Source organism: Brachyistius frenatus, unplaced genomic scaffold (genome assembly GCF_029030835.1).
Source record: "Brachyistius frenatus isolate BFR_SWC_R1_liver_20210118 unplaced genomic scaffold, ASM2903083v1 Contig_12, whole genome shotgun sequence".
Lineage (NCBI taxonomy): Eukaryota > Metazoa > Chordata > Actinopteri > Embiotocidae > Brachyistius > Brachyistius frenatus.
Window position 1 is genome coordinate 6,113,760 of NW_027210611.1, and position 17,813 is coordinate 6,131,572.

At 40.0% G+C, this 17,813-nt stretch overlaps 1 protein-coding gene across 1 annotated transcript in view; it reads right to left on the reverse strand.

Annotated features, from left to right (window-relative positions):
- Nucleotides 1–6,028: 6,028 nt before the first annotated feature.
- The window catches only part of LOC138617418 (retinal-specific phospholipid-transporting ATPase ABCA4-like), a 38,577-nt gene continuing 26,792 nt past the window's right edge, over nucleotides 6,029–17,813 (reverse strand). The window contains exons 32-50 of the mRNA XM_069692418.1: nucleotides 17,289–17,570; nucleotides 16,671–16,703; nucleotides 16,426–16,531; nucleotides 16,262–16,336; nucleotides 15,825–15,994; nucleotides 15,015–15,192; nucleotides 14,642–14,757; nucleotides 13,659–13,806; nucleotides 12,183–12,306; nucleotides 11,740–11,869; nucleotides 11,511–11,631; nucleotides 10,405–10,467; nucleotides 9,895–10,001; nucleotides 9,015–9,156; nucleotides 8,617–8,751; nucleotides 8,210–8,313; nucleotides 7,920–8,012; nucleotides 7,390–7,639; nucleotides 6,029–6,963 (exon numbers count right to left, since the gene is read on the reverse strand). Coding sequence (XP_069548519.1) covers nucleotides 6,847–6,963; nucleotides 7,390–7,639; nucleotides 7,920–8,012; nucleotides 8,210–8,313; nucleotides 8,617–8,751; nucleotides 9,015–9,156; nucleotides 9,895–10,001; nucleotides 10,405–10,467; nucleotides 11,511–11,631; nucleotides 11,740–11,869; nucleotides 12,183–12,306; nucleotides 13,659–13,806; nucleotides 14,642–14,757; nucleotides 15,015–15,192; nucleotides 15,825–15,994; nucleotides 16,262–16,336; nucleotides 16,426–16,531; nucleotides 16,671–16,703; nucleotides 17,289–17,570 — 2,494 coding nt within the window. The 3' untranslated portion in view covers nucleotides 6,029–6,846. The remainder of the gene's footprint in view (nucleotides 6,964–7,389; nucleotides 7,640–7,919; nucleotides 8,013–8,209; nucleotides 8,314–8,616; nucleotides 8,752–9,014; nucleotides 9,157–9,894; nucleotides 10,002–10,404; nucleotides 10,468–11,510; nucleotides 11,632–11,739; nucleotides 11,870–12,182; nucleotides 12,307–13,658; nucleotides 13,807–14,641; nucleotides 14,758–15,014; nucleotides 15,193–15,824; nucleotides 15,995–16,261; nucleotides 16,337–16,425; nucleotides 16,532–16,670; nucleotides 16,704–17,288; nucleotides 17,571–17,813) is intronic.

Sequence of the window (17,813 nt, forward strand, 5' to 3'; positions counted from 1 at the left end):
GATGTATGAATAGTGGAAGTTGAGTTTTTTTTCTTTTTTTTTTTTCTTCAAAGGTTAAGACCTTAGACTTAAAAGGAGCTGCTGAGGTGTCAGCTATAATCAGTGTAATCACTGAAAGCAAATGAACTCTGTCACTGTCAATGAGACAGTCACTTGATATGCAAATGGTGAGAGCAGTTGAGTTGTCATTTGTCGAGTCACAGATGAAAGCAGTTGAAATGTCATCAGGGAAGTGAAGGATAAAGATAGTTAAAATGTCAGTGTTGTGTAAAACAACTGCTCTGTAAAATGCAGCTTTACAGCTTCTGAGATTTCATCCACACATGGCCAGCCAAGTGATGCCATACTGTATCTACCATATGTAAATCGTGCATCCAGAATAAAAAATAAAAAAAAAAAAAGGGCACAAAGAAATAGTAGAATTCGAAATCTAGCTGAGGAGATGTTTCCGAGGTTGCAAAATGTATTTACTGAGTCGAATGCTGCTTTTCTTTTCATGCCTTTCACTTTTCTCCCATCAACTGTCTCGCGATGCATCAGACCATTGTGCTGCTCGACGCCTGTAGATAAATCTACCGCTTCTACACGGCGAGTTGCATTAATGGTCAGTGATTGAAAGCTGAATGTGTATTCAGAGAGGGACAGTTTTGGTCCTGTCGTCCACAGCAAACAAGACCCTTGTCTCCTGTTACTCTATATGTGACTCTCTTTCTTCATTTATATCTTCTTCTCTCTCTCTTTCTTATTCTCTGAAATGCTCAGTTAAGTTTTAATGCACACCAACTTTGATGCACAATTTTTCTCCTTTTGCCTTAAACTCATCAACTTTGTCTTTTTATCCCGAGGTTTGTTTTTTGCCCACTCTGAACACACCAGTAACCTTTCCTGACTCCATCCTTCCACTGTGCCCCCAATTAAACTTGTGACCCAAAATATCTGCCACTCTGGCTCACAAGCTAAAGAAAAATTAACATCAGTACTTAATGCTTTTACTCAAAAAAAAGGAGACAGATCCGGCCAAGAGTTTTCTACGCAAAACAAAACCTCATAAAAGGTTTGTTTTTTTTATTTTATTCCATGCATGAAAAACCACAGAAATTCATAGAATTGACAATAACAGAATGTTTATTATCATACAACTACCATTAACGTCTGTTACTTTATCATAGCTATAAAATATAATCCCCTGCCCATCACTTTGAAATTCTAATCCTTTCTTTGTGTTGAAGTGATAGTGAAGTTTTATATACAAATATGTCTCTAAAATATAATCAAAGAAACACCTTTAAAATCTGCTGAAAAAATATATTGGTGTCTTAGACAGTGAGAAATATAATAACATTTTGCCTCTCCATCACTCCGTAATTCACAGTTTTATATATAAAAAAAAAAGTGATTATAAGTGAGTGATTCATTTTTTTTCTTTAACTATTCAGAATACCTAGCTATACCCTTACAGTTACTTATTTTTGATACTCAGTGTAAACCACCTACTGATCTTTTCATGTGGCAAAAACATGTTGGATTTTTCTCCATCGGAGATGGGGTATTGACTGAGCATATGATTAGCAAAATATACATAGCACATAATTAACAACCTGCAGCGATACATCTTGGAAACCTTCAGAAGAGACCGAACAATTGGATCTTTGACGATTAAAATTTACTGCGGCACCTTGTCAGGCTCCTTGTGCTCACTAATGGCGCAAAGACTTCTGGTCCAATCTTAGCATGAGATTACTCTTTTTTTTTCGAGCTGACTGCAGAGACAACGCTCCCCCAGAGTCCCGACGGACATTATGCACCTGTTTTTACAGGCAGAGTAACACGCCTTGTGACAATGGTTAACCGACGTGAAATATTGCCGGAGTATCCCTTTAATATAAAGCGTGTGTGCCAGGTTGCTTGAGAACATCAATAAATGTTGCTTTGCAGGTCGTAATCATAGTTTTAGACACCCTTATGATGTTGAAATCTTCATAGTGTATTTGTCTGACACCTAACAGTTAGTGGAAATCCATACCCGGTATTAAGTCATGTCAGTGTTGTTTATAGCCCACATTTACTACGAAGGGGAACTCAGGGGGCTTCACATGAATCTGTGTTGGAGAGCAGCCATTCAATTACAGCTGCACTATCTGCACAGCACTGTGCAGGAGTATCTGACAGTTAGATTCGGAAAGTGTTGATATTATCACAATAATGATAGAAAAATCTTTCATTGTTTTTCTTCTCAGAGCTGTTCTATCATTCGGGGTTTTCAGCTTCATCGATCTTCCACTGTCACCTTCGGGTATGTCTGACTATAAAGTCTCTCATTTAAAAACACTATACGAGTACCTGATTTATAACCTGTCAAAAAAAAAGAAAAAAGGAGTACCTGTTGTTTATGTAGCATGTGTTAGTTTTGCCTTCATATTTTGGACAATAATCTATAAATCAGTAATATATGGTACAGGAAACTAGTTTAAAAATTCTCTGGGTTAAATATTGGTACAGTGGTGTGAAAAAGTCACAACCTGCAGCGATACATCTTGGAAACCTTCAGAAGAGACCGAACAATTGGATCTTTGGCCCTGTGTGAAAAAGTGTTTGCCCCCTCCTGTTAAAACATAACTTAACTGTGGTTTATCACACCTGAGTTCAATTTCTCCAGCCACACCCAGGATTGATTACTGACACACCTGCTCTCAATCAAGAAATCACTTCAACAGGACCTGCCTGACAAAGTGAAGCAGAGCAAAAGATCCTCAGAAGCTAGACATCATGCCGAGATCCAAAGAAATTCAGGAACAAATGAGAAAGAAAGTAATTGAGATCTGCCAGTCTGGAAAAGGTTATAAAGCCATTTCTAAAGCTTTGGGACTCCAGTGAACCACAGTGAGACTCATTATCCACAAATGGAGAAAACATGGAACAGTGGTGAACCTTCCCAGGAGCGGCCGGCCGACCAAAATTACCCCGAGAGCGCAGCGACGACTCATCCGAGAGGTCACAAAAGGCCCCACAACAACATCTAAAGAACTGCAGGCCTCATTTGCCTCAGTTAAGGTCAGTGTTCATGACTCCACCATAAGAAAGCGACTCGGCAAAAATGGCCCGCATGGCAGAGTTCCAAGACCAAAACCACCGCTGAGCAAAAAGAGCATTAAGGCTCGTCTCATTTTTGCCAGAAAACATCTCGATGATCCCCAAGACTTTTGGGAAAATACTCCGTGGACTGACGAGACAAAAGTTTAACTTTTTGGAAGGTGTGATTACATCTGGCGTAAAAGTAACACCGCATTTCAGAAAAAGAACCATACCAACAGTAAAATATGGTGGTGGTAGTGTGATGGTCTGGGGCTGTTTTGCTGCTTCAGGACCTGGAAGACCTGCTGTGATAAATGGAACCATGAATTCTACCGTCTACCAAAAAATCCTGAAGGAGAACGTCCGGCCGTCTGTTCGTGACCTCAAGCTGAAGCCAACTTGGGTTCTGCAGCAGGACAATGATCCAAAACACAGCAGCAAGTCCACCTCTGAATGGCTGAAGAAAAACAAAATGAAGACTTTGGAGTGGCCTAGTCAAAGTCCTGACCTGAATCCTATTGAGATGCTGTGGCATGACCTTAAAAAGGTGGTTCATGCTGGAAGACCATCCAATGTGGCTGAATTACAACAACTCTGCAAAGATGAGTCGGCTAAAATTCCTCCACAGCTGTAAAAGACTCATTGCAAGTTATCGTAAACGCTTGATTGCAGTTGTTGCTGCTAAGGGTGGTCCAACCAGTTATTAGGTTTAGGGGGCAAACACTTTTTCACACAGGGCCATGTGAGTTTGGATTTTTTTTTCTCCCTTAATAATAAAAACCTTCATTTAAAAACTGCATTTTGTGTTTACTTGTGTTATCTTTGACTAATATTTAAATTAGTTTGATGCTCTGAAACATTTAAGTGTGACAGACATGCAAAAAAATTGGAAATCAGGAAGGGGGCAAACACTTTTTCACACCACTGTATGTAAGTTAGGCAGTTTCTATGAATTTTAGTCTCAGTAACATAGGCTGCTGCTGTAAATTAATTACTCCTCTTGTATTTGCATGCATAATATTTAAAGGTCGCATTCACTTTCCTTTCCTTTTGTAGCTGTTGTTCTTTTTAAGCTTTTTCAATACAGCTGACATTTCATTTAGCTTCATTAAATACACATTTCAGGCATTTAGCTGATAGACATAGTGGAGAAGAGGCAAATTAAAACAATAGGAGTCCGAGAGTTTGAAGTCAACAACAATTTTGACAACAAGTCGCGGTCGAGTGACTTCTTGCCACACTGACAACAAGATCACAGAAAAAGATTTAATGAGAGGGACAGCTGTGGCATGACCTGATGGTTGACCTTATCCCAAACATGTTGAATACTTTTTAATCTCCTGTTATTCAAGTTGGTACAAAGGGATGATATTTCCATCATCTATAATGTTTTATTTTTTGTTGTAATTGTATTATTGATTTTAGATTTTGGAGGAAATTGCTACATTAGTTTCTCCATAACAAGTATTTGACTTTACGGATAAAGAATTACATAAAACACTGGTAGGTAAGCTTGGCTTCGCTCACCTGAACCTGCATCAGCAATAACCACCTGCATGTAAATGCAACAGTTTTAGTAATCAGGTAATATAGGTAGTGAAATTTAAAAAAAAATTTGAGTCTACCACCTCAGGGTATACTCATTGACTGTATATTAAAGTGGACGTAGCTTTGGGGTATGAAAAATAAGGCCGAGGTGGAAGTGCCTTAAGCTGCAATGTCACCGAGTGCCGCTAGAGGTCGGCTCCAAAAGACTCCGGCTCCATAGACTCCCATCTAACGAAAAGACATTTTTAACCAGTCATTTTGAATTTGCTAGTGAAAGTCGTTCCTTCTTATTTTTCAGGCAGTCCGTCTGAAAATAATTAGAAAATAAGCTTCAAAAAGCAGTGTTGTTGTTGTTTTTTTTTGTTTTTGTTTTTTTTGGGGGGGCATGTCTGTTTGATTGACAGTCAAAATACGGGTATCCGTGGGTATGACACGGGTTTCCTATCAGATCGAGTCAGCTCCACCACCCGCTTCCCCCCAGCTCGTCCAAATATGGTCACTCCAAACCGCTCCTAACTAGCAAGATGGCGCCGGCCAAAATCCAAACTAGAGGCTTCGTAACAGCCGTTCACGAACCAACGAGTGACGTCCCTGCTGGTTGCCGCTTGGTTATAACCAGTAGAATATGATATTTACTAATGTTAGAAACTTAGATACATATGGCTTGACTCCTTTAATTGTCAATTTTGGCCACCGTGGCTGGTGATTAGCTAGTTACAGAGTAATGAGGACCCTCGAGTCCCACACTCACTGTAATTTAACACTACCTGTCCACAATTTTGTATTTTTTTTTTCAATACAGATTTTGATTCTTATACATAGAAATGAATCTGTGTTTTTGTTCCAATGTGCTCTGAGTGAACCTTTCTTAGTGTTCCGCAGAATACAAACACTCACATTTCACAGCCTGTTACCGTGTGACTCCTTCGTTCTCCCACTGCGCTGCTGTTCGTGCTCATCAGCTTCATCCGGATGACACTATGGGCAGAGAGGAGCACGAGATTGTCCACCAGAGAATTCATTAGCGGCCCTGAATTGCACGGTGCCATCATCCCTTTGTTTGTTTGAGGGAGCCAATGAAATTAAGGCTCGTGGGCGGCCGGAGGCAGCGACACCGCCACTTGCGGCAGGAGAACAGTAATTGGACTGTGTGTGTCAGATAAATCCAGCTCGTGACAAGCCACTCAGCGCAGTGTCGCCTTGGCCGCGATGCAAAGTCGTCTCTCAGCCTCCCCACTGACCAGTAGTCGCTTCCTTAACTTTTCAGTGGCGTTATTTCCGGTCAGCAGAGTGAAAAGCCTTTTGAACGCTTCTCTCTAAGCATCGAGTGGCTTTAAGAGAAGCAAAGGAGGACCTTGGTTGTTGTTATTATTAACATGATGAAACTTCAGACTGTTTTATTTGGGACAGATGATGAAGTACAAATCAGCTAAACAGGACTGCACAGAGCATGTAAAACATGTTAAACAGTTGTCCGATACAAAATGGATTTCCTCTTCAGCTACAGCTATATTCATCTCATGGTGTATTTTTTTTTTTTTCTCAAATGAAATCCTTCAAGAGGAAGATTGCCACGTTCCATTGTTTCCCAATGTCAGTACAAAGTATGAAACACAGCAGTGAAAGAAATACCTCAATGTACAATAATAAATAATGGAATGAAAGCAATGGTAAACATGTTTTGCATTGAGACAGTTTGACATTTAAAAGATGTTTCATTTAAACAGAGTACATAAAATTGGAGTGTGAGTTTATGTAGACAATTAAAAAAAAAATACTGCTTTTAGGTATGCTTAAGTATTCATTGCAAATACATTATGCACATATTTTTACAAGCAGGTCAGTGTAAGGAGAAAATATCATTTTTCTTTTCCATATTTCAGCAGAACTAGCTGTGTTCATGTCAGTTTCTACTTTTTAAAGTTATGAATACTATTTCAAGTCAAAAGTAGTAAAAGTAGTGTTTTTTATTATTTTTTTAATGTATAGTGTAAAATGAATCCCCATTTGCAGCCAGAGGCTTTTTTGGCTGTGGCTGGAACAAAAACTTTTCTACCCGTAACTTTGGCAGGTAACTTGTCATCATTCTAAAAAAAAAAAAAAAAAAAACTTGGCTTGTTAAATATTAAAAGATGTTGTTGAATTTTGGAAGGTGTAATGTAATAATAGTGCACTGCAGAGTAACACCTCTACGTTTGCGTGTCTAAACATGCACAGGTGACCTTTTCATGTTTTCCTCTTCACTGGCGAGATCTTAATGTCTTTTCTTCCAACTGCTGCTCGTCTGTGTAACGTGGCGTCCTCGTCCTCTCCTGTCTGCTGCTTGGCAAAGTTGACAAACACCTGAACAACAGGCAAACTGAATCAGTAAATTATGAAAAACTTTTTTTTTTTTTAATGCCCGGTATTCAAAGTCATGATTTATTGATATCCAGCATGATATTAAATATATTTAAAATGCCAATCTTACAAAAAATAGATTTGTAATGTCAATGTATAGTCAACAACTCTAGCTCCTCCCATGTGGACACAAATTTGGAAGTGAACGTAATGGGATCAAAAATTATAATACAGTATGAGGGGGAAGCTTTAACCTGCGTCTGAAAGTATTCCAATTTTCATCGCTTGATCAACATCATTTTTGTGACTACTGGTATGTGTGAATTTGTGATCCCGCCATGGACCTGAAACTAGAGCATCACATTTTGTGTAAAATGTTTGGGTGACAGAACAGAGTCACTTGGAGCCAAAATTGTGTTGCATCCATACCTGGTCCAGTGTTGTCTGGGAAACGGAGTAGTCCTCGATGCTGAGCCGGTCTTTACTAGCCACCACCAGCTGAAATATCCTGGCGAGGGAGGACGAGGCAATCTCGTACTGCAGCGTGTTGTAGTGCTTCTCCCGCTGAATGCAGCCGGGGAACGAGCTCTCCATAAAACTCTCGACGGGCTCCAGCTCGGGGGACAAGCCGGCTTTAGCTGCCTTAATTTTCATGGTCACCACGTAGCCATCACCAAACCTGAATCAAGGAAACACAGTATGTAAACATCACGCACTTTTCTTTGGTGGTTAATTCGAACCAGTAACATTATATGCGCGTTTTGAGCCCCCAAAGCCATTTTGTAAATTTATATTATTGCTATTTTCAAAGTCCGAAAATATTTGTTTTCATAAATTATGACCACGTTAGAAGGCAGAATCAATCACAGTGAGCACACTCATGAACACGTATTTTGTGAGCATGAAGGTCGGACATTTAAATGGTATGTCAACAGTGTGTAAGTGTTTGAAACTCTTACTTGTATTTGAGATGCTGGATGGTACCCAGACACTTGAAGGTCCCATTGACCATGATGGCCAGTCGAGTGCACAGAGCCTCACACTCCTCCATACTGGTGGAAAACAACAATAATCCATCTTAATTTTTTTTCACTGCCGCTGTTACACGTCTACGACCAATTTGTCATCATTTCATAGATCAAGCAAATAGCAATCTCATCAACAGCTGTTGGCACAACAGTTAACTGTGTTTGGTCAGCTGCTGCAGGAAGTGTGTGCAGTGGAGTCGTGTCATAATTAGAAGTCGAACCTGTGGGATGTTAGCACCACGGCCCGGCCGTCCTGAATGACACTCATGATGGCGTTCCACAGGAAGCGCCGAGAGTGCGGGTCCATCCCCGTCGTGGGCTCGTCCTAAACAAACACAGCCGCAGACAAACAAACAAACAACAAATGTGACTCCTGAGTACAATGTTCCATACGAATGGAGACCCAAATTCTTATCTCTATCAGCATATGGCAAAGATCTCAGATTTATGCCAATTTGAATTGAACTGCACAGATTCTTGCCAATGTATAAAACATTCGAGGCCAGGCTTGACTGAACCCATATGGTTTCCCATCTGGATCCGTAGACCATTTCATTGATAAATCCCTGCATAAAACCCAAAAACCCAAACAATAGGCTTGTGAGATTGTCGCCATTGGCTAACTCACCAGCAGCACCAGCGCTGGGCAGCCAATCATTGCGATGGCTGTGGAGAGTTTACGCTTGTTGCCTCCGCTGTACGTCCCGGCACAGCGGTCGGCATATTCTGTCAGACCCAGCTTCTGGATGCCCCACTCTGCCACCTACAGGGGGAAGAGGAGCTGTGTTCAGTGCCCACTTCAATCCAAGGGTGGCTTTTGGGACCGTTAACTAAACCTTTCATAACATCAGAGCAAAAATAAAAGGACAAAACAACCATTAGCAAATAATGAGTAAGAGGAAAGAGGATGCACACAACATTACAAAACAAAACTGATAAGCTCTCTCTTGTGTTTATGTCATTTGGGCAACAGAGTGAAACATGCTTAGACAGTTCAATATGTGGAGCAACTGGAGTCCCACTCACTCTGGGGATCTCTGACTCAGGTACCCCTCGGAGACGAGCGTAGAGGTAGAGATGCTCCCTGCCGGTGAGGAGCTCATCAATGGCATCAAACTGAGGGCAGTAGCCCATGTTCTGGTGCACATCTAGGATCGCTGTCAGGATGCTACAGAATAAGACACAAAATGCCAGTCATTGCAGTGAGCCAACAGCACGTAAAATGGCAAGAATAACAAAACATCAAATGGTTCTGGAAGGGAATTTGACCTGTTTAGTCATTACTGTTTTCTATAGCTGCAAAAAGCAGATTTCTCTGAACAAAATTGTATAAAAAGGAGTAAACACATTGCAAAAATGACATTTAATCTTATTGTTAATTATATTTTAGTTTGATGGACAAATTTGTTTGCCAGTTAATCCATCAGTGCTACCCAATGAAGTCATGGAGTCTCCACATAAATCTGCAGCGTCACAAGATTTTTGTCCAAAGGTGATTTTCGACTCTGGCAAGTATTCAAACGGGCAAACTTTCAAATAGTTGGAGTGAAAATATTTCTCATGAGACAGAATACTGGCACCAAAATAACTAGCTCTACAACAAAATGAGATCTATGACTTCAAAAACTAATCATCAATCAAGTCCTCCTTCCTTCCTTTTGTTTAATTTTTTTTTTTAATTTGGAGTACCAAAACAGTCAGATAGTATTAATACACAGTTGACGTCAGATTGACCTTCCCTGTGTTCGAACTGTCTTAATGCATTAAACTCGTTCTGGTTGTCACCAATCAGGAACTGTGCTGGAAAAATTACGTTTAGAAAAAAAAAGAAAACACCGTCCATTGCAACCCTGAACACCGTTTGTGTTGTATCCATAGTTGTTTTTTTTTTCTTTGCTTCATGTACCTGTAACCAGCCACAGTCGCCTCCCCAGAGCTGACATCAGTGTCACCTGTCAGCATTTTGAAGGTTGTCGTCTTTCCAGCTCCATTAACTCCCAGTAGACCAAAGCACTAGCAGAGAAAAAGACAACCAGACTCTCGATTCAAGGACGGATCAAACACTGAAAATGAAGCGCTGAAATGAACTCAGTATTCCGCAGAATGACTTACAACATCATTATGAAACCTTTAACATCCTACCTTGCTTGACTAGGCTGCCTAGAAATGTCCATTTACATGGACTTAAATGCATGTTTTAAAAAGAATTATGAAAACCTTAACACTGAAATTTAAACAAACACTCCAACATAGATGAGAAATAAATACACTTCTCAATATTGCAAAGAATCTTATAGTCCATCTGTAACACTCTGACTGAAAGCTGAATTAGTGTGGAGGTTTACTTGAAGAAACACAGAGAAAACTTGTAGCAAATAGAAAAGACAGTAGTAGATCTTGATGTTAGTGACTTTACCTCTCCTGCGGGGACTCCCACACAAATTCGGTCCACAGCTGCCCTCTTCCTGCCCACGTATGTCTGTGCAGAGAAGGCAGGAAAACAATAATAACTCAATTTTTCTGTGTAATAACGTTGAAATAATGGCAAAAATGTGGAGGGAAAAATATAATAAATTAAATTATTAATTCTGTACTATATATATATATATATATATATATTTAGATGTTTAAATATTTGCTTTGTCTTTGTCTGTTAGGGACTGTTTGAAAATAATTAAGGAGGAAGGATGAGGGCTGAATTTTTTTATGTATATTGTAGATGTATATGCATACATATCCTCCTCCCATTATTAGTGAAAATGCAGCTTGAGCACTGCAATATGTTTCTCTAGAATAATTCAAATCTCTGATTCAGTGATCAGAAAAATATCCTCTCGTTCACTCTTAACAAATAGACTACTCTCCTATGAGTAATAAAAAGTACATAACCCCCCCCTCTTTTCAGGTTCTCCTCTCCCCTAATAATTAGCACACTTTCCCTTATTTCCTAATATCATAATGCAACAGTTCATACTTTTCATAGGTAGCTGTTCATAGGTACATTCATTTCTTCCTCAGAGAAAAAACAATAAAACCACATTTTTTTAACAGGCTTGGACGGATTTGTTCATGTTATTTGTAAGCCGTTTTGACTCTATTGTTTTGTCCATTTTATGGCTTGTTTTTATCTGTCCAAATGATTTTTTCTTTCTATTTCTTTGCAGTTATTTGCCTGCGAGGATGCTGAGTTCCTCAAAACATCACTGGTCAAATGAAACGGCTGTAATTCCAATGCGTGGGGTTTCCTTTTGTGTTCAGCACTTATCCCACTGAGGTTTTGTGGATGTGCCCACGAATACTAACTTATGCTGTCTGCTTCTTCTACTCTGACCTTTTATTCAAGTGGATACGTATATGAATACAGAACAAAGGATGAATGAAAATTAAAGCTGAATTTGAAATGACTTATATTGCTTTTCAGACCAACCTGGAGGAAAACCAGGAGCTTGCATTAAATACACTGTCTGTTATATTCTTTACGTTTAATTTGAAATTGAGATGTCAGGAGTCAGTGATTTTTACCTTCGAGAGGTCCCTGATCTGCAGGATGTCTGTCTTGCTGCCGCCATCATAAATCCGCCGCCTCTCTGCTGCCACGTCGTCGTCGTCATCTTGTATCAGAGTCTGCCTGTAGTCCGATAACCTGAAGGGTCGAGAGTAACATTTGTTTGGAGGCTTCTACGACAACAGAGCTACACATTATCTTTAAGTTCTGACCCTGCGTACGTTTCTGATGTACTCAGGCTCTTACCAGTGATCCAAAAAGAACCTGTATTGGATCAGAAGATTCAGAATAAAGTAGACGAAGCCTTCCACTGCCATAAAAGCTATATTTTTCCCGACAAAGTCCCATCGGAAAGGGTCCGCTACGTGCTCTTCACCTGGAAACAGAGACGAGGACGATACGGAAAATGAACCCATTTTTCAGTGAGACATTTTATACATCTCAGGCAATTTTTCAAAGACAGAAACGAGTTACAATCCATTTTGGGTTTTTTCTGCCGAGTCATTTGTCACTCAAAAATCTGGCACAAATAGCGCTAAGCTGGTCAAAAAAAGTTCCACTGTGATTAAGATTACAAACTTCAACAAATTGAACCAAAGGAACAACTTTATCAAATCTTACATTTTAATTGGAAAATGTGTGCATGGAATTTTATCATGTCAAATAACACATACGTATAGAGTACTTACCAAACCGGGCATAAACATCAGTCACCGCCTGATTCATGGCCATGTCTATGAGTCCTCGCCCCAAGCAGAAGTGAGGGAACACCAGCAGGCATTTCTTCAGCCACTCATTGAACGTCAGTAAAGACTGGCAACAACAAAAAAACACAACAAAAAACACACCCACGTTTTCACTGATTCAACTCGTAAATATAAACACGTAAATATCAGACTTCATGTGATCATGACTGTTGTAGGAGACATATGTTGGGCTAAATGGTTCAAATGATTCATTTGTGAGAAGTATTCTATCTCTTTTAGTCGTCTGATTAACTTTTGCTTTGTTTACATGGTCAATTCTCTACCATTGCTCCAAACAGCGAAATCCAATACCGAATGTTTTTTTTTTTCAAATGGTGTTTGTGCATTTTCGACAGCAAAAATTCATATTAATTCATAAATGCTCAGACAAACTCTTTTTAGACTCTTATAAATACTGACACAGTGAAAATACGCCCTACTCAACCTCCAGTGCTTCTCTCATGACTCGCGGCGTGGGCGACGTGGAGAGAACCATCTGGAAGGAAGGACCGCTTCCATTTTGTTTTTTTGGACGCGGCGGGAAGCCACCCGAGCAACACCTCTGCCCTGTCATTGCTCGGAGTCCGACAGCTATCCTCTCTCTCTCTCTCTCTCTGTTATTGCCCTTCTAGCTTGCTAAATTGTTAGCTTCTGTGGCTTCTAGTCGGCGTCCATGTTGACTTGGAACGCCAAACGTACGGTGTATACGACTTCCCACGTTGTAACCACGAGCTCACGAGTTGCATTTAAACGCATCATGAACCTAATTTTGACCGCCCTGTTCTTGCGAGTGTTTTTGTTGTTCCAAACTTTTGCAAATGTATCTGTTCTCTGGCGTCATAAACAGACTTCAGACTTTAATTCATTGATCTCTTTTTTTTTTTTTTTTGTCACTTGAGGGCGACTAAATATTCAGAAAACACAATGTGTTGCGAGGAAAACAATTTACTTTTACAGATACAGCCGACGGGGAGTAACATTTGCATGCATTTGTAGACTTGTTTCCAGCCACCTGTACATCAATATTTACATCCACTGATTGGAAAAATTTAAATGATTCTCAGTGGTTAACTAAAAGATTCTCATTATTCAACTTTGTAAGGCAGTGTTGCTACAGGTTGTCACACTGCTCTCAAGTTGTCCAAAAAAATAAATCGACTTTAGGTTTAATTTGTAAATGTATTTCCGATGCACTCGGTGGTTCATCTCTGCTTCCAAAGGGTTGTTTGGCGTCTTGGTATTTTATCCATACGAAGTAGTGCACTGGTAAACCCAGCAACTACAAGACCTAATGAATGACTCAAATAAGCATCATCTGCAGTGAAAGGTTTGAAACTTTCAGAATAACTTATGCGAACAGACATTTATCAGTTTGGCTGTACATTTTCTTACAATATTTAATAATCAATATGCACTTACCCGATTGTTTTCAAAGAGTTCCAGGATGAATGTGATGGCACTGCTGTTGATGCCTATAAACAGGTTGATGCAGGACAGAGACACATATGCCGTGCTTGGGATGTTGAATATGTAGGACATGGGGTACATCATGGGCGTCACTGACCACCTAAAGGCAGAGGAGACAGAGAGAAGAGAAATATATATTTTATTCAAATCAGGCATTGAGTAGTTTTTGGTGTGGTTTGTTTGTTTGTTTGTTTGTTTGTCAGCAGAGTTGAGCAAAAACTACAGAACTGATTTACATGAAACTTGGTGGAAGGGTGTAACCTGGGTCAACGAACAACCCAATGAATTATGGAGCTCATCCGAGTCACAGTGCAGATCCAGGAGTTATTTTAACATCATCATTATCGTGAACATTACGAGATGGATAGTATCGTTCTATTAGTAGAGAAAACACATTGGCCATTCTAGCAAGACTATGACTCCAGATCACAATCAACATTTACAGGTACCAGTAATCCTCTGGGATACACATTTAATTGCTCAAACTTAATGCAGTTTGTGGTTTCATAGGGGAGAACCAGAAATGTGAGGCTTCAGCCAACAAGCCTTCTTTTACATCATTTGAATAGTTTTGGAAATACATCCGGACATGTTCATTGGTTTCAGATGCGTATTTGCATATCATAGAAGAGTGGACTATTGGCCTTGGCGGAGGTTGGTTCTCTTCAAGTTTTGTTTTCATGACATTTATGCATTTTGTCCTTCCTCTATGAATTTTCTTGTTGGTGAACTGCAGTTATTCAGCTCCCGTCTCATTCACTTACACATTTGTTTTTGTTTTAGAGGTGAGACGTCCTAATAAGGCCCTTTGGGTGCTCCCCAATAAACTGGAACTACCTCACCGGCACAATCTGTGCTTCCTTTCTTAACTTTTTTTTTTTTGTTGTGCGTTTGCAAAACAAAACTGATTTAAATTAAACTAAGTAACGGCTTACCCATAGAGCAGAAGCAGTGCTATTAGTGCTGGCAGGTTGGATGGTGATGTGTAACACTTTTTGTCAAAAGCCATGAAAATGCCAACAACCATCGCAGTGCTGAGACAGTAGTTCATCTGAGGGGAACAAACATTCAGAGTGAGAAATCCAATATTACAAAATAAAACAAAATGGGGAAGAAAAAAAAAGCAAAACAAGCAAAAGTTGCCAATATATGTAATAATAAGTAAGTCATTGCTGTAGCCCCGAATAACGGATGGACTTCATTGTTCAAAAACGTGAAAACTTTTAGAACAGTTTATACAAAATAAATAGAAAGGTTTTATTGATAATATGGGATGTGTATCTTGACCCTAACCTTCCCTTCACTCACCATGTCCCAGCAGAAGTTGGCCACCCAGTAAACCAAAGGACTGACCCCACTGACAAACTGCAGGTGCTTTGCCTTGGTCACACGCTCCTGAATGAGGTAGAGGACGAAGCTGGCGGGGATGAAGGACATGGCGAAAATCACGCAGATTGCCACCACGGCGTCCACTGAAGTGGTCAACCTGAAGGAGGAAGCAGGTGAAGTCAGTGCTGCTCATTCTGATCTGGGATTTTGATTTCAGGTGTTCAAAAATGACACACTATTATCAGATTGTGCAAATTCCCATCTGCACAGAATGCATTTAGGAAATAAGGTGAAAATATATTGTCTGGCTGAAAAATGCACTTGCAAGGTTTATTACAGGATTCACATTTAATCAGTAACCTGCACTGTATATTATCATAGCTGAAATTATTTGAGGCTTTGACCTCCCTCAGGATACATTTTTTGTTCATGAAAAATTTAACAAATTGGTACAATTAATTATATATTTGCAGCCCTTACAAAAAAGAAAATAACGCATGTAGAGATATTAAAACTGAATACTGTGACACTTCTAAAAATAATTGCTAAAAATAAAACTTGGACATATAATTTGCACATGTAGGCTGAAATTGGTGTGAACATGAAAGAACAGAAGAATTTTACAGCATCTATGTCTTTTGTAAAGCAGCAAACCCAACACAAAAATTACCCTGGACTCTTATGACTATAAACCATGACCTGTTGAAGTTTACACTGTTGTTAATGTACAAGCAAACACATGGAATTTAAGGATAAAAAGTTTAAAAAAAATATGAAGGCATTACTCACACAGTGACTTCAGAAAGCTGCTCTTTGGTGAGGTTCAGAGGGTGGTTGATCGCGGTGATGCCGAACTCGACAGGTTTGGCCGATCGGGGCAGGAAGGCCCGCAGAATGGCGTTATTGGCCACATTCATGAAGACCACCACGGCGTGCCAGCCTTTGTTGTTGTACCATACCTAACAAGAGAGTAGGAAATTGAACATCTCACAGCAATTACCACCCTGACAGATGATATAAGATGACCTTCCTTTATATATAAAACTTTTTTTTACTTCAAGCTGAAAGCAAATTTGACAATACATTTTCCATCAGTAAACAAAAGACTGGAATATAAAAGTGCGACACACAAGACGTCAGACCTGCGTCAAACAGTGTTGGCACATCATTTCTGCCACTTACTGATTTGCTGGAAAGACCCACTCTTCCAAGCAGCTCACACCTACCTTCACGTTGAATTCACTCTCCATGAAACGTAGGAAGGTGCCGATCTCCCTCAGTGCGCGTCCACAGTAGTGACCCTGTGACACAACAGTGCCCATTATGAACTGATGTGATGGGTTTAACACTCTACTCTCATGTCTGTAACAAACAACAAAAGCACAATCACCCCTGTGATGTTGAAGATTCGTCCCATTTGTTGGAAAACACTCTGGATGATTTTCGGGTCCACGTCCAGGATGGGAAGTTGTCCTCCGACTGACAGACCTCCATATCTGATGACGGATAAGATTTACACTCGGTATTCCACATGAACTGGTCTTTAACGTGTTTAAATTAATAATATTCACAAGAGGGAGAATAGGACTGACGGGTACAGAAAGAGAATCTCAGGAATAAAGTGCTAATTATTACCTTTGTTCGTTCACCCAATATTTGCTCTTCAAACTGTGAAGGAGAAAAGTAATTATTAAAATGTGTTAAAATACACAATTTTTATGATTAGTATTAATTTTAGCAGTGGTATAACTAAAACAATTTTTTGCTTTTTTTAAACGTTTTTGACTCGATCTGATTGGAAACCCGGTGATACTACGTCATGCCAACCGATAGCTGTAACCTGACTGCACCACAGGCCTGTCAATCAAACAGACACGCCTCCAAAAACACATCTTTTGAAGCGGGATTATTTACACAAGGACCGCCAGAAAAGTAATAAGAGGGAGCGACTTTAGCTAACAACACTGAAATAACTAGTAGAAAGAAGTTAATGACTTACTATTTTATGAGACTAGTTGAATGGAAGTCTATGCAGCCGGAGGCTTATTGGATTCCACCTCTAGTGGCACTCGGTGGTATTGCAGCTTAAGGCACTTCCGCATTCACCTCAGAAGCTACATACACTTTTATATACAGTCAATGAGTTTGAGACATGTCTTTAAGCCCTTTAAGGGTTTTAACAATGGGTTTTTCTTCTTTAATTCCTCCTGTTTGTGTAATTTGAATGCAGATGGAAACTGCATTCAAGCCTACCTGGCTCTGATGAGACTGGGGTAGGTTTTGACCAGGTAGTCGGAGATGTTCCTGTCCGTCAGGTCCAACATGGTGTCTCCTGTGGCCTCCTCTCGTTGGCGGGGGGGCAGACCGCCTGCACCGATGGGACAGATGGGCATCATGGTCAGCTTCTGACTGGTGCTGCACTGGCAGGAGGGTGATGGGTTTCTCTGGTTCCACTCAGTACTCTGTAAGATGTTGCTGACCTCGGGGGAGACCTGAGGATAGTCCCACTCTGAGGTGCTGTTACCGCAGGGCATTCTGGAGGGAGGAATGAGGAAGTTTCAGTGCAATAGGAGAAATCATTCAGGGTGAAGGTGCAATTTTTTCCATGTACTGTATATCACTGGCTGTTACGTTTTCTATTATAGGCCTTTTCTTTGTATGCTTTCACTGAATAAGTGAAATAAGAACAATTTTCATTACTACAACTAAATTATTGGCCTTTTTTTGTGCCCTTAGAATTCTAGCAAATGAATTTGGGTTAATAAATGAAAAACATAA